Below are 25,335 nucleotides of genomic sequence, written 5' to 3' on the forward strand. Positions count from 1 at the left end.
CCAACATACATTGCGGCTCCTCTAGGTACCAAGTACCACTGTAGACACAGCGATACAATGGTGAGTCAGACACAAATACTTGCCTCTGGATGCTCATGGTTATTGGAGAAGATGACACGGAAACAGATACCAAGTATGGTATTCATTCAAAGAAGTCACTTCCCATTAAGTCTAGTTTTCTCAAAATAACTTCCAGCAGGGATCAGCTGCAATTGGATGCCAAAGGGCTGTGTTTTGTTTTCTGGTGTTGGGAGGAGCTGACGGATGTTAATAATAGGTTAGATACACCAGACATTCCATCCACTGGAGTTCACATGGCGTAATAAGGTTGTTTAGACCTTAATGTGAATAAAGTATTTCTTCTCTGAGATGAATAACTCTGAGAGAGTGAAACTTTGGTTAGGGAGTGATTTGGTGGCCTCATGCCTTTGAGAGAGGGCAGACCTGGCGTGTCGTGCATAGTGGGATTCTCTGGAAAATCTGAAGGGCCGTGAGGGACTGGACACTCAGCTTTTAGTCGCTCTGGCAGTTATGATTATTACCATCTTTGGATTTCTAATTTGTGAAATAGAGAGAGCTAGGAAAAGGGATGCTGCTGGGCTGGCTAGACAATTTCAGAGATTCGTAGAATTACCTCTGAGGAAGGAGACACAGAGATCACCCAGTCCAACCTGCTCATTCTCTAGGTGAGGCACTTGTGACTTAGAAGGCAAAATAACCTGTTCAAGGACACATCGCTTGTTACTAAAGAACCAGCAAGTCACTAAACTTCCAAGACAGTGCTCATCTTTAGGATACCATATAGTTCAATATCTAGAATATTGTAAAGTTATAACTAAGGTCCAGGATCATGACCTTGAGACATAGCAATGTACTCTAAGTATATTCTGAATTATTGAATTATGCTTTTTATAACTAAAGTATTCTTACTACAATTTTAATATTGTTCATTTTATTATATTCTGATTATTTGAGAATGATATTGGAAGTATAATGTGTGTGTCCTAGGCTAGGTCAGCCCATTACTACAAAATGAAGTCACCTTATCTGTATTACTAATAAGTGTTCAACGGCCAGACACTGGCCCTCCTCTAGCTGTCCCCAGTTATTTCTGAGAGTTTATCAGGTTCTTCCTCTCTGACTTTTCATCTTACTGCCACAATGCTGTGTCTACTGCTACTGACTGTCATAGGTCATGAGATGGTTGCTCTGCTGGGCACAACTATTTACATGGCTGATGCTCCCTGGAGAGGGGACAGCCCTTGGGGAGGAGAATTTGCTTTCCTAGAACCCCTAAGGGCTGTATTAGTTCTTTGGGGAAGCTGGAGATCTTCACCACCACTGTCTAAGACATTGGCCACACTAGAAACCACTTGTCTTTCTTTGGACTTGTTGCTCCCATTGCTCCTGTTGGCATCACAGAACCTTCCAGGCCTTCAAACCAGAGCCTCAAGCCCCACCTGTCCCAGAGAGAGATGGAGATGACCATCCCAACCAGGCAGCGTTCCCTGGAGAATTAGAGATAATGTATGTAAACATCTGGCACATAGTAGGTATTCAGTAAATGAAAACTCTTATTATTTAGATTTATTTATCACCCAAGTTTTTAGGAGCACTGCTAGGTAGTTGGGTTGATGAACTTGAATGCCATTTTCTTCAATTTTTTGTGCTTGCCTTTTGCTTCAGATGCTCTTAGACAGTCATGAATAGCCAAAACGTGATCATGAGGGAAGGAAGCAGTTCATTCAGAAAACATATGTTGGATCCAGTTATTCAAGGCTGGGGAATACAAATGTGTACAAGCCATTTCAAGGGTTTGTAGGTGAGTGAGAGATAAAAGACTGTACATAAATTGCAGGAATACAAAACAGTAGGTAAGTTCTTCTGAGGTTCAGAAGAAAAAGATATCCTGGTTGGAAAGATACAACTAATATTAATATAGTAATTTCAAAGCACTTTTACATGCATTTTAAAACTTGATTTTCACAATAACCCAGCGATTCAAATTTCTCATTTGTAGATACGACGACAATTCAGGGAATGACTTGCCTGGGCTTGCTATGGTAGGAAGTCAGCCGTAGGGTCTGAGTGTTCAGATTCTGTAGGTCCCTCCACTGTACCGTGCTGGGAAAGCTTCACGGAGAAGGTGACCTCATGGCCTGAGTATTTAAAGAGGGACCGATTTTGACAGGAAGATAGGGCCAGGGCTTTCTAGGTAAATCAAACGGGAAAGCTATGAAGGCTGGAAAGGTTAGGACATATTTGGGAAAGGTGATAGACCACGTAAGATAAAGCACAAGCTATGTGTGGGGGAATCAGAAATAAGAAGAGTGTATTGCACTGTGGCTGGGTCACACATAATCTTAACTATCAGACCGAGGATTTAGAAATGATTTGACAGACAATGGTGGAGGGGAAGAGATATATTGAATATGAGGAGAAGAGATAAAATCAGGAAGATCTGGAGAGGTGAATCAGATTTTTGTGGAGAGGATAGAGGAAGCAAGGGAATCGGTTAGGAGGCATTAACTAGACTTGTGAGGGGCATGGGAAGAAAGCTGGATTCTGGGAGCGTTGAATGGCGAATTAATATGGAGACTAGGTGAGGGAGTTGAGAGAGAGGGCGGCAGTAAAGATGGCTCCAAGCTTGAGTGGAGTCCCTGGAAGAATGGTTAGGCTATTAACTGAGTTGGTGAATTTGCAGAAGGAGCTGACTGGGGAGGAAAATCATGAGCTCCTTTTGGCATCTGTTGATTTTGTTGCCTTCTCTGCATACTGCCACTTGCCTGTCCGCTGGGAAGGTGGGTTTAGTGAGTCAGAGGAAGAAGAGTTTGACCACTCAGAGGGCCCTTCCTTTCTGTTTCTGCTCTGCTCAGCACTCCCCTGTCCCTTAATAGAAGTGCCTAATGAATACAATGCTTAGCATGTGATGGACACTCAAAATATGTTTGGGAGAGGAGGTCCAAGATGGTGGATTAGAAAAATTATATATATATATATATATATATATATATATATATATATATATATATATATATGTATATATATGGAAAACTCCATTTAGAACAGTTGTCAGAAGTTTTAGGGCAAAGGTGAAGACTAGAGTGAGGGAAAAGGGATGGTTGCTAACAATGAGAAGCCCAAACCTGAGTCACTGGAGGTGTCATTTCTCAGACATTAAGGCCTCCAAAGCCTGGTGGGAGCTACAAGTGGTAGAAATTTGGTGGAGTTAAGAATATGGGGAGACTCTGAGGCCAAAGTAGCAGATGTGTGTATGTTGAAGTCACTAGGGAAAATGGCAAAGAGTAAAAGTTATTGCATTAGACCCAGGCAAGAGGGGCCCCTGATCTTGACCCTACCCTTTAGAGGACTTCACTCTGGCTCTCTCCTGATGTACCCCACCCCGTGGGGAGTTCATGGGGCCACCAGGTCACATTCACTAGAACCTGTGCCTCAAGGCCCAGCTCTGGGTACCGGGGCCCTGGGATTCCTGCTCAAATGGTCAAGCCTGCTTTCAGGATCTTCCCAGACCGCTTTCTCGAGTCCATCTTCCTGGGGGCTCATGAGGCTACCGCTTTGCACACTCCAGGCCTGAGCAATGGCCAAGGGGCATCTCTTGAGGCAGAGAGGGGGATGGAAATAGAGCTTTGGTAGCGAGAGGCAGGACATGAACCTTGTGGGTAAGGGTATACATATATGTTCTTAAGGTCTATTCCAGTGTGGGATGGAGCCAGGAGACGGAAGGGGAACAAAAAAGTGGGCTGGGAGGTGGCTTCCAGGCCTCTTTGTACCACCACACCCTGAAGCAGAAGTCCAAGAAGTCAGGAAATTTAAATTCAAACCCAGACATCCAGGTTGTAAAGAACATTCATTTGTCAATGTCAAAAAAAAAATTAGACTTTGTAAGCTTGACCTGTAACTTCTAAATACTTAAATATGTGATACAAGTATATAGACATCCATTTGCAGTCTTATCCTCCTATGTTAGGAGTCACAGGAATCATCATGTTACAAAGATCTCCTTGCTATGAGTCTTGAGCTTCCTTCCTGTTTCTTGACACTCACCACACTTTTGGGGTGAGAACTCGTTTTATTGCCTGTCTACTCTGATAGACACAAAGCTATGCAGAGGCAGGAACCAGGCTGTCTTGTTTACAAATATATCCTGGTGTGAGGGCAATGACTGACATCTGGTAAGTGCTCACTAAATATGTCTAAAACTCTAAAATGATGAAACACTTACACACTGGATAACAGCAAATAGGATGAAGAGAAGTGGTAGAGGGGGTAAAATAACCTGAAAAAAGAATGCCTTGATAAGTTATAATAGAGATTGAACAACAGTCTGGAAGTTTTTCTCTCCCGTTTGGGAAGAGCTTCAAACACACAACTTTAATTGCCTTAAGAACTATAGTTGAAGTAATGCTAATCCATTTATTCTAAGCTTTAGGTGTGTGTGTGTGTATTCTCCCCTTTAAACGAGCGGTTGGACTGGGATCAGATATTTCATAGTGAGGGCCTGGAGTTCTCAAGTGACTTATTCAGTGAAATGCAGAAAAGAAATGTGAATCGACATTTAAAAATGAAAAAAAATAACTCAGCTTTGGTTTTCCTTGAAAAATTGGAGCTTGGCAAGACTGGCCCACAGTCCGACATGGCAACAGTGGTCTGAAGCCTTTAAATGGGACTGTGTCTATCAACAGGCCACGCTCCACCACTCATAAAACAAATGTCCCAAAGTTCAGCCACCAAATGACTCTGAATTCATGACCCCTGGACCTCTGGCTCTTTAAGGCCCCTTTGCTTTGAAAGAATGTCTTCTTTAACCTCTTTATGGTTATGTTTCTACCAATCTTTGAATAACCCCAGTGTCAATTGAATTATATTATAACCATCGAAATACCTGCTTCTCTCTGCTAGAGATTCTGAAACTGAATTCTTTCACATATAACCAAAGAAGCTCACCTGCTCCAGAAAGCAACTCTCTATTAGTAGTATGGATCCAAATTTCCCTTGACCGGCCCTCCTATGACACTAAACAGAGAAGCCAGATGGGAGTCTGCCGACCAGGGCTTGACTGCTTCCTGAAAGCTAAGACTACGTGTGGTGGCAGAACAAGAGGTGTTGGGGGCACTGAAATGCAGGAGCTGCCAGAGTGAAAGTTGGAGAACCGGGCTTGAAGGATGATGAAGAAACCGATAGGCGCTAGAACACTAATTTGTTCAAAGTATTTATTGAGTATGCACGAGCCAAGCACTGTTTCGACGCGAGGGATTCAGCAATAAACCAGCCAATGCCCCTGCTTCTCACTGAACTCAATTCCCGTGCGGATGCCAGGTAACACACACATACAAAACATATATACATACATGTGTACATGTCAGGTGGAAATAAAAGCTATTTATAAAACCAAAGCAGGGCAAAAGACCAGCCATTGAGGGTGGATGCTATTTCAGGAGACTCCAGAGAAGCCCCGCCCCCTCTCTCCCAATAGGGCACAAGATGCCCAATCTCCGGGGAAGCTCCTCCCACTTCCCCCGCCCAAAGGCGGTCTTTGGGGCGGAGCTTTGCGGCCCGGGCTCTCCGGGCGCGCCGCGCGGAAAGCCGCGCGCTTAGGATTCCCGGCCTTCAGGTTCTGTCAAGGCCAGGAGCATTAGACCGCCGGAGCCTGGCATGTTGGGAACTGTAGTTTGCGTCCACAGCTCGGGGTTTGGGGCGGGGCAGTAAAAGCCGCCAAGTCTGGCTCCATTGCTGGCACAAGACTTGTAGCACTGAGGGGTTGTGGGGAGGCCTTGCTGTGGGGGGCGGGGGGTCATCCCGAAAACCCCTGGCACTTACAGCAGGGCGAGCGTCCAGGCCCGGGGCGACCCTGGGCACGTGACCCCAGCCAACCCGGGAGCGCGCGGTTCTTCAGCGCGGTTCCCGCCCCGCCCGGCAGTCGGCCAGCGCCTCCCCCGGCGCTGCTGCCACCTCGCGCTCGGAGGCGTCACGGAACGTGCTCTCCTCTCCCCCTCCCCCTCCCTTCCCCCTCCCGCGCTCCCCCTCCTCCCCCTCCCGCACCGAGACTCGCCGCCGCCGCCGCAGCCGCAGGAGTAGCCGCCGCTGGAGCCGCGCGCAACCATGGCCGAGAACCCCGGCTTGGAGAACCACCGCATCAAGAGCTTTAAGAACAAGGGGCCGCGATGTGGAAGTGAGTGTGCTTCCGCGGTCTGGGCCCGCCCGGCTCGCCCGTCTGGCCGCGCCGGCCCCGCGGTGGCGGGAAGGGGCGGGGGGCCGGCGCCGGGCTGGCTCTCGCCGGCTCGCGGTGGGTCGGAGTTGGCCGCCGCCTCCCATCAGCGCGGCCCAGGGCTGGGCGGAGCGGGCGACGGATACGCGGGCCGGCTGTAGCCACCCTCCGAAGCTGCCGGCGCGGGGGACCGGGAAATGCCGGGGTTTTCGGCCCCGTCACGCGGGCGCGGCCTGCTGTCTGTGAGGAAGGGATGTGGAGCTGAGGCGGGGTCCGCGGCTAGGGCCTCGCGGGCCGGGGATGCTGCCGCCCAGGTCTGTCGATCGCGCCGCCGAAGGGGCGGCCGCAGCTAGCACCGGTTGCCGGTGAAACCTCCGCCGGCGCAGCCTCCTTGGTGCCTCCCGCGCTGCCGCACATGGAGCCTGTCTCTGCCGGTCTCCGCGCCTACTTTCTGCCAGCCGGGCCCAGGCGGGCGGTGGCGGCCCGCAGAGGGGGGTGGGGACCAGCCGGGTGACTGACTTGTTTGAGGGTGGTGGATGGGGGAGGGTAGGATGCGCCAGGACCGTTTTCTTATATTCCAGTGCTGTCCTTTGGACCAGTCGTGCTGAGCTGTTCCAGCCCACACTCCTGTTACTGCGGGCATTTGGAAGCAAGCTGAAGGTGGACAATAGTTTACCATCTATTGTGTTGAGGCTTTGGAAGCGACGTTGTTCCGACCTCCGCTCACCGGACCTGTTTTCTTAGCATTTCTTACTTGTAGTGGGGGTGTGCACTGGATAATTTCCTTGACATGTTTTACTGAAATAAATTGGATACATAGGTTCATACGGCCGTGTAAATATCTCTTGCTCCAAGCTGGTAGAATTTCCATGTGGTTGCAAAACTGTAAACATTAATGTGGTCACTCAGTTCGTTGCTACACAGCATGTTGCCATTGTCTCATTAAGGTGACATTAGCAGGTACTATTTGCAAACTCGGCTTATTGAGGCAGCGCTAGAGGTCTCTCTGCAGCCACTAAAAGCAACGTAGTATAATGCACAAACTTCACTGGGACTCTGACCTCTGAATTTGTTAAGGGAAAAGTGGTTTTAAGTCCACAAGCTCCTTTTCGAATACCAGGTGACATGGTTTGCAGTTTTGTAGTTCTTGTTAAAGGGACAGTGTGAATAAGAAGTGTACATTTTATCCTCTTAAAGAGAAGTGTTGGGGAAAATTTACCATCCAGCGTTCTGTTTTGTAGAAAAACAAAAAAAAACTCAGGCCATTTTTCCAGAGCTACACAATTAATACTAAATGGAAAAACCTAAGGAAATACTGTGGAATTCCCATTTGAATGAGACAACTAGAGGTCATCTGTCTTCTGGTCATGGTTAAGTGTTTGTGTGTGTGTGTGTGAAAAATACTTCTAAGCAAAAGTGAAATTTAGGAATAGCAACAAGAAATTTTGGAACTGCCTCCAATTATTAGTCCACGTGATGATAGCAGTTAATTTTGAACTTTTGCTATCAGTAATTGTTCTTGAAGCTTTCCCCTATTATAAAGCAGAACTTATGTAGTCTGACAAATACCCATATTGTTTGTACAAAAGAACTAATAACATTCTTCCCTCTCTTGGATATTAGTACAGGTTTTTGTCTTATTATTTGCCTCTATTGTGTTCTGGGATCTCAGTGATACCTAGTAAGGACTCCTGCACGTAATAGGTGTATAATAAATATTTGCTGATGACCAGAATGTAACCAATGACTTCTACAGGCATGATTGCTAAACCTTTTAGCCTGAAAATGTTGGTCACAACAACATTACATTTCCCAGCATATATTGGAGTAACTAAGGCATGAAATAGCAGACATTCAAATGGTAGTTCTATGTGATAGACACTACTGAGAGCTTCATGATACCTCATTTAATCCTAATAACAATTTTATGAGCTAGGTATAGCATTATACCCACTTTATAGGAGGAAAGTACTTTAGATGGGCAAACTCAAGCATGCCTGTGTAGCCTGCACAAGGTCCCAGAGTGGGTATGAACATTCATTCACTAATTGTCTATTGGGTATCTAATACAGTCAGGTCTTGGGGATACAAAAGGGAATAAATTTCAGTCTGTACCTCAAGGAGTTTATAGTTCAGTAAAAGTGATAGAAAAGTAAACTGATAATTACAATACAGTACATCACTAAGTATATTCTGAGAATGCGTAAGAAGATCCTAACTTGGTGTTGAGCAGTCAAGGGAGAAGTTCTGGTTGATTCCTAGTGGATGAATGGGAGTGAGTAGATCCTGAAGGATGAAAGACAGTTGGCCAGAGAAAGGGAGAGGGCGAGGAAGAGGCATTCCAGACTTGAGGGAGCAGTAATTGAGACCAGGAGAACGCAGTAGGACTGCTGATAGAGAAGGGAGTGCTAGAGATGTGACTGAAGGGTGAACTGCGGTTGAAGCTGATCAAGTTCCTTTACTGTGGGTTTAGGTATAGCTAAGACTAGATACCACACCTAATTTAGTCTTACCCATTAGAAACTAGACTACATTAGAAACTTACACTACAATGTAGCTCTGTGACTAAGTAGTTCTGATTATTAGGCTGTTTCCAAACAGTGAGGTATACTTTGCTGAGGTACCGTTTTTACCTTTCACATATAGGATAGACAAAGGTTGCTATGTGCTGCTTACATATAATAAATAACATTTTCTAAAAAAAAAAATATATAGAGTTAAGTCGGAGAATTGTGAGTGGGGAGAGGGTTGAGAAAGTAATTTCATATTCAGTCGGGAATGGCTTCATAGAAGAGAGGTTGGTGAATTTTACAGGAAATATGTACCAAACTTGAACGGCACATGAGAGATTAGTGAATAAAGATCCAGGTGAAAAAGAAGAGAGATTAGGTTAAGGAGTGAAGAGATGAGACTTCAGATGGCCCGTGGTAGTCTGAGAATATGACTGTAGCAAAGAGTTGCTTGGAAACTTCTTGATCGGGAGAGCTGTAGGAATTTATTTCAGAGGAGAGTTAGAAGGTGTAACATGATTAGAGCAATGGAAAAAGGTAGTGGCAATAATAAATGTAGAATTAATTCTGGAGCCATTGGAGCTGTTATCCTGTATGCAATGAGGAATTTTCCAAAAAACTGAGACTGGGGATAGTCATGGTCATAACTTGGAATGAGGATTTGCATCTCCTCCTCTTCCTTTCTCGTCCTCTTCTGTGTGAAGCTCACAGGAGACAAAGGGGATAAAGGCTGTCCTGAGGGTGACGGATAGAGGTAGGGGAGGGAGTCATTAGCACTGATAGCAGTTTGGAGCTTGGGGAAGAGAAGTGGATTTTGTAGCTAAAACTAGGGGACACATCGTGAAAATAATTTTATTTTCATGTAAGGCATTGGTTCTTAAGCTTTTTTCCTTTTAAAAAACATTTAAAACTTCAAATTATTTATAGAAAAGTACACAAAGCAGAAATGTTCCATTTAATGAATACTTACAACTCAAACATTCAGGTAACTGCCATCCAGGTCAGCTTTTCTTTTTCTTGCACCTGTATACCTCAAGGATGTGACATTTTCATCAGTAACAGTAACTATAATTATTATTTTAAAAATCTTAACACTTAGTGAGTGTTTACAGTGTACCTCAAGTGCTTTATATGTATTACTTATTCAGTCCTCACAATAATCCTATGAAGTAGGTACTATTATTATCCGCATGTACTGCTGAAGAAACTTGAGGCCTACAATTCTGAAGTACCTGGCCCTAAGTCACAGGGGAGTTAAGTGTCAGAGCCTAGACTTACAGTGAAGGAGCATGACACTAAAGCCAGAACTGCTCCCTGTGCTGTACTGTCTCCACTGAGTGGAGCCTAAGACGACCTGTATGAAGCACATCTGCAAGTTAATTAATGGGGAAAATATTTAAGAAGTCTTGACTACATCACAGAAAACCCTGTTTTGGTATTTTAAAACCTTGCTTATAAAAATTTTTGACATCCTATTTATCATTTGATTTATTGCCTTTTTTTTTCTTCTTTTTATTCTTACAAACTTTCCTTATTAGTAAGGAGAGCCAGTTAGTTGGTTTCAATGAAAAATAGTAACCCATACTCTTGGGCTTAATGCTTAAACTTTATGCTTTCGTCTCTAATAGTAGGTATTTTTATATATTTTCTCATTTGCAAATTCAGCTAGCACTACCAAACTTTCTTCTCTCTGGAACCTCTGTTGGTAAGTGGTACTATCAAATGATTCAAGCTTAAAACTTTGTCCTTGACTCCCTCCTTTCCCCCGTCACTTTTCTGTATTAGGCATCTGAAGAGCCATCATATTTTCACCTCTGTCACCAACCTGACTACCACTGCCCTAGTGTAGACCCCTGTCATTGTCACCCATGGAAGCGTGATAGTGTGTCCGGTTTTCCTATCTGGTATCGTCCTACCCCAGTGTATCTCGTGGATTGATCTTCCTGAAATCTTTTCGTGTAACATTCCTGGTAAGATCATTCCCATTGCCTTCAGGATAAAATTAAAAGTTCTTAGCATGCCGCACATAATTCCACAAAAGGCCCTACCTTTTCTGTCTCACCAACCACCCTTCCTTACGTCTCCTTTGTGCCAGCCATGGTAAAGTACTTGAGATGGTGAAGTAACCAACACGGTTTCCCCTCCATGATGGTACATGCTGTTCTCCTATATACTGTCTTTTGCTATCGGTTTAGTGGGGCTCACTCTCTCAAACCCTCTCTCAATTCAGAGTCCTTTGTGTATCTCTGGAACACCAAGATTACAATTCTGCCACATCATGTCATTCAAAAACACCCTTCAGAAGCTCTCCATAGGGCCTTTCTTGGTTGACTAATAACATACTTAGTTCTATCAGTTCCTTTTCTTTTCCTTCTGTATTTATTGCTGTCCTAAGTAAATTTCCCTTTGTCTTGGGATCAGTTGCTGTGACGTGCCACAAATTCTATGTGTGAATAGCTGTTAAAGTATATTGGCTCTGAAGAATCTCACTGAGGGTTTGGACATTCGGTCATTTAGTGACCGATACATAAAATTGAATACTCTTTGAGAAGTGAGACTAGAGAATATACTTGAAAGCACTCTGCATTTGGGAGCGAAAGTACCATATTGTTTCTTTCCGTGTTGACTCCAAGGCATTGATACTGTTGCCTAGCCCTCCTGTGACAATCTCTTTTTGCTATAATGTATTTCTGTAACGTGAACTAATTCATAATTGACTGGTAAAGAGGAATCATTTTAGTTAATGCAAAATTCATGTTCATGTTTGATTCTTACCAGCATGTTAACTGTTTCGCACTCCCAAGTAACAGCATTTGAAGGCAGACACAGTTGAAGTATTGAAACACAGTTGAACACAGCAAGCCCAGCAGTGTGTGCGTTGCCCATTCACCCGTATTCTGCCTCTCGGCCTCGTCCAACCGCACGTTCTGTCATAAAGGTGCTTATGGCGCCAACTGTCTTGATGTATTTCCCTCTTTCTTCCTGAAAATTTTCAGGAATCTATATGTCATATGGCAGATATACTGTAATGATCTTTTCTTGAATTCATTAACAGTATATATAATCTTTCCGGGTCCTGCTAGCTCATTGATTACTCTTTTTTTAGTTGGCTTTGCCAACTCTTTTTCCTACCCATTGAGTGTGGGCGTATCTCGGGATTCTGTCCGTGACTCCTATAGACTGTTCCTCTTGCCCACATCAGCAGCCCCCTTAGTTTTAACTGGGGGGTTCAGTGGAGTGGGGCGGGCGGTTTAAATCTGTTTTAATCATCTGCTAGAAATTTTTCCCATGAGCAGCACATCAAGTGTTTAAATTTATGCTCAGAGTGTTTAAAGCTATGTTCTGCCTTTATTTTTTCTTTCTTTCTGTTTATGGCATCATCATTTTAACTGTGACCTGAACTTGCAACTTGAGAGGCTTCTTGGACTTCTTCCTCATCTTCCACATTCAGTCGGATGCCAGTCATGTAGCTTAAGTCTCTGTGCTGTCTCTGCCCTGCCTCTATTCCTCTGCCTCCAGCCTACTTTCGGCCTTGTTACTTATCACCTGGCAGTTTGAAAGTTGCCTCCAAAGTGGTGTTCTTCCTTCAATTTATGAGATTTTTTTTTTTCAGTGAGCCTGATACCTGATTATATTTCTCCAGGGTAACCCCACCTCCCACCTGCCCTAGCCCCTTTAAACTCGAGCGACGCTGAACTTCTTATATGCTTATACATAATCTGGACTCCTGCCCTCCTCTGCTTGCCAATGCTATTTCTATTCTCAGGGCTATCCTGCTGACTGGAATAGCCTTCCCTGCCTCTGCTTGCCGGGCTGACTTCCTAACCCTCTTAAATACTCAACTCTGGGTGTAGATCGGAGAAATCTTTCTGAATCCCCTCCTCCTCCCAGGTTGAGTTAGGTACCGTCTTCATTCCTGGAAGAACTCTGAGTATATTTTTCTCATTGTAGTTACAACACATTTTAATTACGTTTTATCTCTCTCCTACTAGTTTGTGTGCTTTTTGAGGGCAAAAACAATGTATCTCCATTGCTTACTTCTTGGTACAGTGGATGGAATAAAGTAAGCACTAAAATATTTCTTGAAGGAATACATCCTACTGGGTACCATCAGCACAATAATTTTTCTAAAGTGTATTTTTGAACTGACACTTTCAATCTTTTAATGCCTTTTCCTATTGTTCCCCAAATCAAGTCCAAACTTTTCATTGTGATAAAGTATTGGGAGATTAAGACACATGCATAGTGAAACAATTAAATTTTTCCTTTAATCATAAAAATATTCTAATGTAGAAAAAGTAGAGAATAGTATATTAATCCCAGATGCATATCATTTAGGTTTAATAAGTAACAATTTGCTGTATTTGCTTCTTTTGTTTATCTATACATAGCAGACATGACATTTTACTCCTGAAGACTTAAGTCTACTTTTCTAAAAAATAAGAATGCATTATTGCATAAATACCACATCACCCTGACACAATAATTTCCTAATATCATCTAATCCAGTCTACATTTAAATTTCTCCAGTTGTCCCTTAATTTTTTAATTTTTTTTTTTTTTATGTTTGGTTTTAGAAGCATGATTAAACAAGATCAGATCATATTTGGTTGTGTTTCTTAAGTCTCCTTTAATTTAGAATAGGCTCCTCCAATCATTCTTTTTTGTGTGTGGTAAAATATATAACATTTATCATTTTAAATGTATGGTTCTGTGGTATTAAGTACATTCACTTTATTGTATAACCATTGTCACTAGCTATCTCCAGAACTTTTTCATCTTCCCCAACTGAAACTCTTGTCTCTATTAAACAACTGCATTCTTCCTAGCCCCTGGTAACTTACCTTCAATACTTTCTGTCTTTATGAATTTAAGTACTATAGGAACCTCATATAAGTAGAATCATATAATATTTGTCCTTTGTGACTGGCTTATTTCTCTTACCATAATGTCTTCAAGGTTCATCCATGTTGTATCATGTGTCAAAATTTTTTCCCTCTTAATGGCTTATTCCATTGTATGTATATACCACATTTTGTTTATCCATTCATCCTTTGATGGATACTTGGATTGCTTCCACCTTTGGGCTATTACCCCCTACCATTTTTTAAATGCTATTAATTTGTAGAAGAAATGGGGTTAGTTTTCTTATATCAAGTTGAACCATATGAAATTGTCATTTTTGAGGTTCAAAACAGCCAAATATCTCATATGCCTCGACCTAATAAAATGTACTAATTACTGGATTTGTCTGTTTCTTTGTGGTATGTCTTAACTTGTTCCTCCTATTTCTTACTATCCTACAGATTTTCTGTAAACTGAATGTTAGTTTTAAGGGTTTTATTATCTTCAGTTTAAGCATTTATTATTTTAAAAATAATACTTCAATTGGTGATGTTGTGTACTTCAGAATATATCCCAATAGTGGTGCTAAGATTGATCAGAAAATTCAGATGATAAAGAATAGTTTCTCATAATGTCAGAAAGTAACCTGACTTCTTGGTATCCTGTAAAGGAATTTGAAGATGCATCTAGAAAACATAATTTCAAAGTCAATGGCATTTTTGTCCTTAATTGACACCATTCCGAAATTAACTTTTTGTTTTTTTAGCATAAAATTTGGCTAATCTTATTTCAAAGTCTTTTCCTTTACATTGAAGGTAAAGTCATATTAAAAATAAAAGGAGGATGTAGCTATACTTTGTGGCAGTTTTGCTATTAAGAAAAATTTTGTCACAGCCTAGGATACCAACATTAACAGTTAAATACGGTAAAATAAATCATGACTATATTTACTTGGTCATTCTGAGTGGTTGAGTTTCCTGGGTTACAAATTTATTTGTTTATATACCAAATTTTATTTTGAAATGCCAGTGTTTCTGAAAATGTTCAGTAATTTCTCTGCCTTCTTAAATAGGATACAGTTTGGAAAATAACTAAATTATTCTATTTAAGAAGAGAATCACCGTTATGCATATGGATATTGGTGTTTTCTTTTGTGTAAGTGATGCCTTCAGGGTCTTAGATTGTCAGAATTCTGTCTTTAATTTCTGTGCTTGTGGAGTTTTTGCTTTTCTTTTTTTCTTTTTTTTTTTAATTAAAGTTTATTGGGGTGACAATTGTTAGTAAAGTTACATAGATTTCAGGTGAAGAATTCGGTATTACATCCTCTATAAATCCCATTGTGTGTTCACCACCCAGAGTCAGTTCTCCTTCCATCACCATATGTTTTATCCCCCTTACCCTCATCTCCTACCCCCCCACCCCCCTTATCTTCTGGTAACCACTAAACTATTGTCTGTGTCTATGAGATTTTGTTTCTCATTTCTTTGTCTTGTTCTTTTGTTGTGTTTGGTTTATATACCACATATCAGTGAAATAATATGGTTCTCTCCTTTTTCTCTCTGACTTATTTCGCTTAGCATTATACTTTCAAGATCCATCCATGTTGTCACAAATGGTCCTATTTCGTCTTTCTTACCGCCAAATAGTATTCCGTTATGTACATAGACCACAACTTCTTTATCCATTCATCTATCAAAGGACATATTGGTTGTTTCCATGTCTTGGACACCATAAATAAAACTGCAATGAACATTGGAGCACACGTGTCTTTATGGATAAATGTTTTGAGATTTTTTGGGTAGATAACCCAGGAGAGGGATTGCTGGGTCATGTGGTAATTCTATTCTTAAATTTTGAGGAATCTCCACACTGCCTTCCATAGAGGCTGCACCAATCTACATTCCCACCAACAGTATATGAGGGTTTCTTTTTCTCCACAGCCTCTCCAACACTTGTTATTATTTGTCTTGTTGATGATAGCCATTCTTACTGGGCTGACGTGATATCTCATTGTGGTTTTTATTTGCATTTCTCTGATGATTAGTGATGTTGAGCATTTTTTCATATATCTATTTGCCATTTGTATGTCCTCTTTGGAGAAATGTCTCTTCAGGTCCTTTGCCCATTTTTCAATTGGGTTGTTTGTTTTTTTGGTGTTGAGTTGCATGAGTTCCTTGTATATTTTGGATATTAGCCCGTTATCGGAAGCACTATTTGCAAAAATCTTCTCCCATTCAGTTGACTGCCTCTTTATTTTGTGGATGGTTTCTTTTGCTGTGCAGAAGCTTTTAAGTTTGATATAGTCCCATTCATTTATTTTAGCTTTTACTTCCCTTGCCTTTGGAGTCAAATTCATAAAATGCTCTTTGAACCCAAGGCCCGTAAGTTTAGTACCTGTGTTGTCTTCTATGCAGTTTGTTGTTTCAGGTCTTATGTTTAGGTCTTTGATCCATTTTGAATTAATTTTGGTATATGGTGACAGATGCAGTCTACTTTCATTCTTTTGCACATGGCTTTCCAATTCTGCCAGCACCATTTATTGAAGAGGCTGTCTTTTCTACGTTGCATGTTTTTTGCTTCTTTGTCAAAAATTATCTGTCCATATTTATGTGGTTTTATTTCTTGGTTCTCAATTCTATTCCATTGGTGTATGTGTCTGTTTTTCTGCCAATGCCATGCTGTTTTGCTTATTTTTGCTCTGTAGTACAAGCTAAAATCAGGGAGTGTGATACCTCCAGCATTGTTCTTTTTTCTTAGGATTGCTTTGGCTATTCGGGATCTTTGGTGGTTCCAAACAAATCTGATGATTTTTTTGTTCTATTTCTTTAAAAAATGCCATTGGGATTTTGATGGGGATCACATTAAATCTGTATGTTGCTTTGGGTAATATGGCCATTTTAACTATGTTGATTCTTCCAATCCATGAGCACGAAATGTCTTTCCATTTCTTTGTGTCTTCTTCAATTTCTTTTAAAAATGTCTTACAGTTTTCATCATATAGGATTTTCACATCCTTGGTTAAGTTTATTCCTAGGTATTCTTTTTGCTGCAATTGCAAAAGGAATTGTTTTTTTTTTTAAATTTCTTTTTCTGAGATTTCATTGTTTGTGTATAGGAATGCAATGGACTTTTGTACTTTGATTTTGTAGCCGGCAACTTTACTGTATTTGTTGATTGTTTCTAATAGCTTTTTGTGGTCTTTAGGTTTTCTCTGTATAGCATATGATCATGCAAAGAGTGCTATGTATAGCATCATGTCATCTCAAAGATGAAATTTAACTTCTTCATTCCCTGTTTGGATGTCTTTTATTTCTTTCTCTTGCCTGATTGCTCTGGCGAGGACTTCCAACACTATGTTGAAAAGCAGAGGTGATAGGAGACAGCCCTGTCGTGTTCCTGAATGTAGAGCAAAGGGCTTCAGTTTTTCACCATAAATTATGAGATTTTCCTGAGGGTTTGTCATATATGGTCTTTATTATGTTAAGGTATTTCCTTTCTATACCTATTTTATTAAGTGTTTTAATCATAAATGGATGTTGTATCTTGTCAAGTGCTTTTTCCTCATCAATTGATATAGTCATATAGTTTTTGTCCTTTATTTTGTTTCTGTGATGTATCACATTGTTGGATTTGCGTATGTTGAACCATCCTTGTGCCTCTGGGATGAACCCCACGTGGTCGTGATGAATAATCTTTTTAATGCATTGTTGCATTCGATTTGCTAGAATTTGTTTAGGATTTTTGCATTTGTATTCATCAGAGATATTGGTCTGTAGTTTTCTTTTTTAGTGTTGTCCTTACCAGGTTTTGGTATCAGGGTAACGTTGGCCTCATAAAATGAGTTAGGGAGTACTGTCTCTTCTTCAATTTTTTGGAAGAGTTTGGGCAGGATTGGTATTAGATCCGGTTTGAAGGTTTGGTAGAATTCACTAGTGAAGCCGTCTGGTCCCGGACTTTTGCTTTTGGGAAGGTTTTAGATGACTGATTCAATTTCGTTAGTGGTGATCGGTCTGTTTAGATTTTCCCATTCTTTATGGTTCAGCCTAGGTAGGTTATATGTTTCTAAGGACTTGTCCATTTCTTCTAGATTATTGAATTTGGTGGCATATAGTCCTTCATAGTATTCTTGGATGATCCTTTGTGTTTCTGTGGTGTCCGTGATAACTTCCCCTTTTTCATTTCTGATTTTGTTAATTAGTGTCTTCTCTCTTTTCATCTTAGTCTAGCCAACGGTTTGTCAGTTTTGTTAATCTTTTCAAAGAACCAGCTCTTTGTCACATTAATTTTTTTTATTGTCTTTTTGTTCTCTATTTCATTTAGTTCTGATCTAATATTTGTTATTTCCTTTCTTCTGCTGACCTTGGGTTTCACTTGTTCTTTTTCTAGTTCTTTAAGGTGTAACATGAGGTTATTTATTTGGGATTTTTTTCTTGTTTCTTGAGATAGGCCTGTAATGATATAAATTTCCCTCTTAAAACTACTTTGCTGCATCCCAAAAATTTTGGTAGGATGTATTTTCATTGTCATTTGTTTCTATGTATCTTTTGATCTTTCCTCTAATTTCTTCTTTGACCCAGTCGTTCTTTAAAAGTTTGTTGTTTAATCTCCATGTATTTGTGTTTTTTCCTGCTTTCTTTTTGCAGTTGGTATCCAATTTCAAAGCCTTGTGATCAGAGAATATGCTTGGTATGATTTCAATCTTCTTAAATTTGCTGAGGCTGATTTTATGTCCCAATATATGGTCTATCCTTGAGAATGTTCCATGTACACTAGAAAAAAAATGTGTAGCCTGATGTTCTAGGATGAAGTGCTCTATAAATGTCAATTATGTCTATTTCATCTAATATGTTATTTAGGGCTGCTATTTTGTTATTTATTTTTTGTTTGGATGATCTATCCATAGCTGTCAATGATGTATTTAAGTCCCCTAGTATAATTGTGGTTTGGTCAATTTCTCCCTTTAGTTCTGTTAGTAGTTGCTTGGTATATTTTGGTGCTCCCGGATTGGGTGCCTAAATATTGATGACTGTTACGTCTTCTTGTTGTATAGTCCCCTTTATCATTATGAAATGTTCATCTTTGTCTCTTGTTACCTTTTTCACCCTGAAGTCTGTTTTATCTGATATCAGTATGGATACACCTGATTTTGTCTAGATACCATTTGCTTGGAATGTCACTTTCCATCCTTTCACTTTGAGTCTATGCTTGTCCTTCTAGCTGAGATGGTCTCTTGGAGACAGCATATGGTTGGGTTTAGTTTTTTGTTCCAATCTGCTACTCCGTCCCTTTTTATTGGTGAGTTCAGTCCATTTACATTTAGGGTGATTATTGATATGTGAGGATTTCCTATCATTCTGTCTTTAGTTTTCCGGTAAGACTGTGTCTCCATTGTTTCTTTGCCTTTTTGTTGTTGTCTGTTATTTCTGCGTGGTGGTACTCTATGATGTTTCCCTCTGTTTCTTCTTTTATTACAGTATATATTTCAGTTCTGGATATTATTTTCAGTGGTTACCCTTAAGATTATGTAAAAGAAAGTTTGATATTTAGAGTATTCCATTTTCTTCAACATGCTTACTTTCTCCATTCCCATATTCCGGTTCAGGCCTTTACGCTCCCCCTTTTTATGTTTTAGTTGCCACAAATTGTCCCTGTTGATGGTGGTCGAATAGCCTCCTTTAGTATTTCTTTTAGTGCAGGTCGTGTATTAGAAAATTCCCTCAGCTTCTGTATGTCTGGAAAGGTCTTTATTTCTCCTTCATATCTGAAGGATATCTTTGCTGGGTATACCAATTCTTGGGTCATAATTTCTCTCTTTCAATAGTTTGAATATTTGGTTCCACTCCCTCCTGGCTTGTAGAGTTTCTGCTGAAAAATCTGACGATAATCTAATGGGCTTTCCTTTGTAGGTTACTGTCTTTTCCCTGGCTACCTTGAGGATTCTTTCTTTGTCATTGATTTTAGACAGCTTCAATACAATGTGCCTTGGAGGAGGCCTGTTGGGGTTGAGGTAATTAGGTGTTCTGTTTGCTTCTTGGATTCAAGGATCCAGTTATTTCCGCAAGTTTGGGAAGTTCTCAGCAACTATTTGTTTGAATATACTCTCTGTTCCCTACTCTCTTTCTTCTCCTTCTGGTATGCCCATTATTCTTACATTGCCTTTTCTGATGGAGTCAGAAAGTTTTTGTAGAGTTGTTTCATTTCTTTTAAGTTTCAAGTCTTTTTCTTCTTCCATCTGTGTAATTTCCAGGTTTCTGTCTTCGATGTCACTGATTCTTTCCTCCATCTGGTCAACTCTACTACCTAAGCTGGTTATTTCATTCTTCATTTCTTCTGTTGAGTTCTTAATCTCCAGAAATTCTATTTGGTTCTTTTTTTAAATGTCAATATCTTTGGTAAAATGTTCATGTTGTTCTTTGATTGTGTTTCTGAGTTTTTATTAAACTGCCTTTCTGTGTTTTCTTGCATCTCGTTGAGTTTTTCAGAACTGCAATCTTGAATTCTCAGTCATTTAAATCACATATTTCCATATCTTTAAGTTCATTTTCTGGAGACTGTTCACACTCTTTCTGGGCTTTTCTTGTTGCCTTGGTTATTCATGGCAATTAATGATTTATTGTTTCTCTTCTTAGACATCTACAGGAGTGGTTCTGCAACAGGTTGATAGGAAGATGTCCTTCTTTTGTTTTCTAGTACTTGTTGGGAGAATGTTTTATTTTCTCTCCGACTGCAGCCTTTTTCTCTCTCTCTCACACTGCAGTGTTATGTTTTCTCTGCAGTATTCCGGCTTCTCACACAATGGGGAGATTCCCTGGAAGGCGGGCTTCTTCTCTGTTAACAGTTCGCCTGGGTCATAGGACGCCACGTCTGTGTGGGGATGCGGAGAGCTTTTGAAGTTCCAAAGCTCTTCCTGTACCAGATTCAGAGCCTGTGTGTTTCAGCAGTTCCGTTGACTCCTGCAGGGATCCGCACAGTATGTGGGGACAGGGGTGGGGTGAGTTGTGAGAGGTGGCCCAGAGCAATGATGGCGACCACCACCACAGCCGGTCCTGCTTCCACAGCTCCCTCCCTTTTGCCACAACTAGTTGGGCTGCGAATCTGTGTCTGTGGACCACAGTTCTCAAAACTCCAAATATTCTGTTCTTTTGATCTGACACTGCTACTGTTCTGCTTCTAGCATTGGGCAGGTAGTGGCGGGGCGATCTCTGGGAGGGTTCGGAGGGGGCGGCTAGTCTCAGTGCCTAGGCTTCCGTTCTCTGCAGCAGCGAGGGCTTAAACCACCGTTTTCAGCCTTCTTCCCTCAGTCTTTGCTCTGAGGTCTCTGCCGTGAGCATTGGTTTCAGCCGTGTTATATGCTGTCCCCTCAGCCCTGTGGGCCATAAGCGGAGCCCTCACAGTCCGAGTTCTTCCCTCTCCTGCAGCTGTGGTAGTTCCGGGATGCAGCGAGCTCGGAGCACTGAGCTAGGTCTGCATCCTGCGCCCACGTGGCTCTGTCTCGCATTTCTCCCTTCCCTCCTCCCTTGCTCGTGCAATTTGCCCACCTTTAGGTGAATTCAGTAGTGGGCCTCTTCGTCTTGCCTGTCTGCTGTGCAAGGAGTCCTTTGTGGAGTTATAGCTGTTCAATTTGTTGTAAATTCCAGGGGAGATTTCCAGAGGCTCACCTCACGCCGCCATTTTGATGACCTCACTCAGTTTTTGCTTTTCATAATTGTTTTGCCTGTCCTTCCATTGCTCTTCTTAGTCTTCAACTTTCTCTTTAATACTGTCAGTATCTTTATGGGTAGTAGCTCCGCTGTTTTAATTTTATGCATCATATATCCTAGTAGCTTGGATAATAGATTTAGTAAACACTTATTTAGTACTTGCTATATGCCAGGCAGGCATTGTTAATGCCAAAGATTATAAATATGAGTAATATTTTCCTTTCTCTAGGGAAGTTGATTTTAATGGGAGAGACTGATACCTAAGCATATACGTGGTATACAGCATGACTTCTATGATGCAGGTACATAATTTGCAAAGTAGTATGAGAACTTGGAGAAAGAGAGTGACCACCTATATCTGGGGAGATTAAAGTTGCACATCACACTTGAGCTGGGTCTTCAGGGGGCGAATAGGAGTTTGCCAAGAACAGAAAGAAGTGGAATATTATTAGCAGTAAATATGTCATGGAGTCTTAAAGGCATACCATGTTCAAGCAACAGTTGATATGGTAACATTAAGTGTGATAAAAAAATATGGTGAATGCTGCTGTCAAGTGCCATCCAACAGAAAGGTGGTGTTAATTGTGTTTTTTGATCTTGATGGAATTGTACGAGTTGAGTTTGTACCCAGGAACACTATGGTTAACTCTGATATCATAAGGGCTTATTAGACTATTTAAGAAATGATGTGAGTAGAAAACGGCCTGAAAAATGAGCAGATGGTTTCCTCCTCATCATGGCAACACTCCATGTCACACATCATTTCTGGTATACGTCAATTTCTGTCTAATAAAAACATTACGGTGTGTCGTCATCCACCTTATTCACTGGATCTGGCACCGTGCGGCTTCTGGCTCTTCCCCAAAGTCAAAAGGACCATGAATGGTAAGTATTTAGAATTGATTTAGGACATCGAGGCAGCCATCACAGGGCAACTAATGACACTCATGAAAGAGGACTTCCAGAACTTCTTCAGAAAGTGGCAAGAAAAATGGGATAAGTGTGTTTGAAGTGAGGGGGAGTATTTAGAGAGAGATGAATAGAAATGTGTCTTTTACTGTAATTTTTTTTTCTTGTTCTTGAAGACCTAGCCAGACAATCAGCTCCAATGTGTCCCCTGGAGCAAAAATTAATGTAAGACCCTGTTCGATATTATGTTGGATAAGACCCGGTCTTATGGTAAAATAAGAGCAGATCTTATATTAATTTTTGCCCCAAAAGATGCACTAGAACTGACTGTCCAGCTAGGTCCTATTTTTGGGGCAACACGGTAGGAGCTACAGGCCCAGCTGCTGTGCACCAGGGAACAGTGGGTGGCGTGTTGTCCTTGATGTGCTTGTACCGCTGATGGGAGCTGATGGGCCGAGAAGAGGATACCTCACAGGTGGAGATGTTTCTTGCAGAGGACTCTGTAATAAATTTTTTTTGCATAAACATTCACCATATATTTTGATCATACCTCATATTTTTTTCTTATATATTTTTTAAAGATTTTGTTGGGGAAGGGGAACAGGACTTTATTGGGGAACAATGTGCCTTGGAACAGTGTTCCAAGACTTTTTCCAAGTCAAGTTGTCCTTTCAGTCTTAGTTGTGAAGGGCACAGCTCAGTTCCAGGTCCAGTTCTTGTTGTTAGTTGCAGGGGGCGCAGCCCACCATCCTTTGCGGGAGTCGAGGAGTCGAACCAGCAACCTTGTGGTAGAGAGCCGTGCTCCAACCGAGTCATCTGGCCACCTGGGAGCTGAATGACAGCTCATTGACTTCATTCTAGTTACGGAGGACACAGCTTGCTGGCCCATGTGGGAATTGAACCGGCAGCCCCGTTGCCCAGAGCTCGCACTCTAACCAAATGAGCCACCCATCTGCCCTTGATACACTGTTTTGAGATTTGCTTTTTTTCACTCAAAAGATCGTGAATTTTTCAGGTTGTTAAATAGTCTTCTAAAACATGATTTTTAAATGGCTACATATTATTATCTTGTATGAGTGTACCAGGATTCATTTAAGTCATATTCTTTTGATGATAGCTAATTAGGATACATTAACCATCCATCCTCCCTTCTTTTGGAAGTATCATTCTGATTTGGCCTTTGGAAGCTGCTCTGTTGCCATTGGATATCTCTTGGTGGGGATTTTAATCTTAGTGCTCTTGCCTCTGGTTGATTAAGGTGCCTCACCCTTTCTGGATAACATAAATTAGGCCAATCAGATGTTGTCCCTGACATTTTAATCTTGAGTGAGCTGATACTGGGACCTAAGTGATTCATTCTGGCAGAAAAGTACTATGAAGAAATCTTCTGTTTATTCCTGACACCTAGATCTGTGGAGTTGCTTTCATCCTGATTTTTTTATGCATCGGGTTGTTCAACTTTTCCTTTGATTCTTTGAATTGCTCTATATTCTTCCAATAGATTCTCCTGTTCTCCTCCTCCCCTTTGTTTCTTAAATTCAAGCCTGTTTTTATTGTTTGCAACAAAACGCTAAGGTGATTGACTGTCCTGGTTTGCCCAGGACTGATGAAGTTCTCAGGGTACAGGATTGTCTGTGTTCAAACCAGGAAAGTTCTGGCGAAATCTTAACCAGTTAATCACTCTATTCTAATTCAAACAGTTTGGGAGTAAAGGTAATGATTTTTGGGAATCAGATGTTGTTCAGATGGAAATATCCAGTGTGCAGCTGAAAATACTGTGTACAGCACTACCTTAATTCAGGTATTTCAGCTCAGCAGTTATTTGAATTTTGAACAAAGTGTGAGGGATAGAACAATGAAAATAATGATAACCAGTAATTGTTGAGCACTTACTGTGTGCAAGGCACTCTGCTTACAAGAATAATCTTAAATAATCATTACAAAATTGTCATTATACAGATGAAGAAAATGAGTTAAGTAATTCTCTTATTAAGAACATACAACTAGGAAGAGGCAGAACTGGCATTCAGTCCTAGATGTCCTACTTTAAAACCCTGTACCCTTTATGACCATTCTCCTACTCTGCCTCAGGGTCCCTGCTCAGAGATTGTGTAGACTAGTACGGATACGATGTGAAAGCAAAGAAATACTCACAGTAATGGAAGGAAGCATGTAGAGAGTACAGTGGGCACATGGGGAAAGACTCAGCATGGGTTAGTCAGAGAAGGCTTCACGATTGTGCTTAAGCTGAACTAGGAAAACGTCTATAATGTTTTGGTAGTAATTCTTGGGTGGGCTTGGAAGTAAGAGATAGCATAATATGTTTGGGGAACTAAAGTAATTCAGTATCAGGCGCACGGGTGGCTAACGGTTGGTTAGAGTGCAAGCTTTAGAGCGCGAGCTCTGGACAACAGGGCTGCCGGTTCAATTCCCACATGGGCCAGCGAGCTGCACCCTCCACAACTAGAATGAAGTCAATGATCTGCAGCTGAGCTCCCAGGTGGCCAGGCGGCTCAGTTGGTTGGAGCTCAGGCTCTCAACCATGAGGTTGCCGGTTCGACTCCGCCCACAAGGGATGGTTGGGCTGTGCCCCTGCAGCTAGGATTGAAAGGACAACAACTTGACTTGGATGGAGCTGATGAGTCCTGGGAAAAACACACTGCTGTTCCCAGTAAAAAAAAAAGTCCTGGAAATACACACTGTTCCCCAATAAAGTCCTGTTCCCCTTCCCCAGTTAAAAAAGAAAAAAAAGTAATTCAGTATCTTGTACAGGTGGAGTGACTGGAATGTTGGATAGGATGGGCAGGAGCCAGACTGAAAAACCTCTTCTGTGGGGAACATTTTAAACAGAGAGGTGGGTTTTGTGCATTTGGAACTATTGCTTTGGTTGCCCCATAGGAGGTAAATTAGTGAGGGTAAGAAGGGAGCTTGAGAAGGACAGTTAGAAAATGCTCGGGAGTCTCAGAGATGGATGGTCTGACTTGGGGTAGGAGAGTTTCCTGAAGGACGGGGCAATAGTTGCAATATCGAATGCTGCAGAGAGAAGAGTCATGGTGAGGACCTGAAATAAGCCGTTCGTTGCATTTGCAATTGCAGGCCACCGAGAAATAGGAACCAGACAGCAGTGGCGGCTGGGAGCTAGAGT

At 41.5% G+C, this 25,335-nt stretch overlaps 1 protein-coding gene across 2 annotated transcripts in view; it reads left to right on the forward strand.

The window, feature by feature from the left end:
* The first annotated feature begins 5,885 nt into the window (after window positions 1-5,885).
* KPNA3 (karyopherin subunit alpha 3) overlaps window positions 5,886-25,335 on the forward strand; it is a 101,258-nt gene continuing 81,808 nt past the window's right edge. The window contains exon 1 of one of the 2 annotated variants that reach the window (XM_033104638.1): window positions 5,886-6,190. Coding sequence is in view for 1 of the 2 variants with exons in the window: in XM_033104639.1 (XP_032960530.1) it covers window positions 6,121-6,176 (56 nt within the window). In the remaining variant the exon portion in view is untranslated. The remainder of the gene's footprint in view (window positions 6,191-25,335) is intronic. The other variant, XM_033104639.1, reaches the window with a different exon arrangement.

The sequence above is a fragment of the Rhinolophus ferrumequinum genome, chromosome 4 (genome assembly GCF_004115265.2).
Source record: "Rhinolophus ferrumequinum isolate MPI-CBG mRhiFer1 chromosome 4, mRhiFer1_v1.p, whole genome shotgun sequence".
NCBI classification, from domain to species: Eukaryota; Metazoa; Chordata; class Mammalia; order Chiroptera; family Rhinolophidae; genus Rhinolophus; species Rhinolophus ferrumequinum.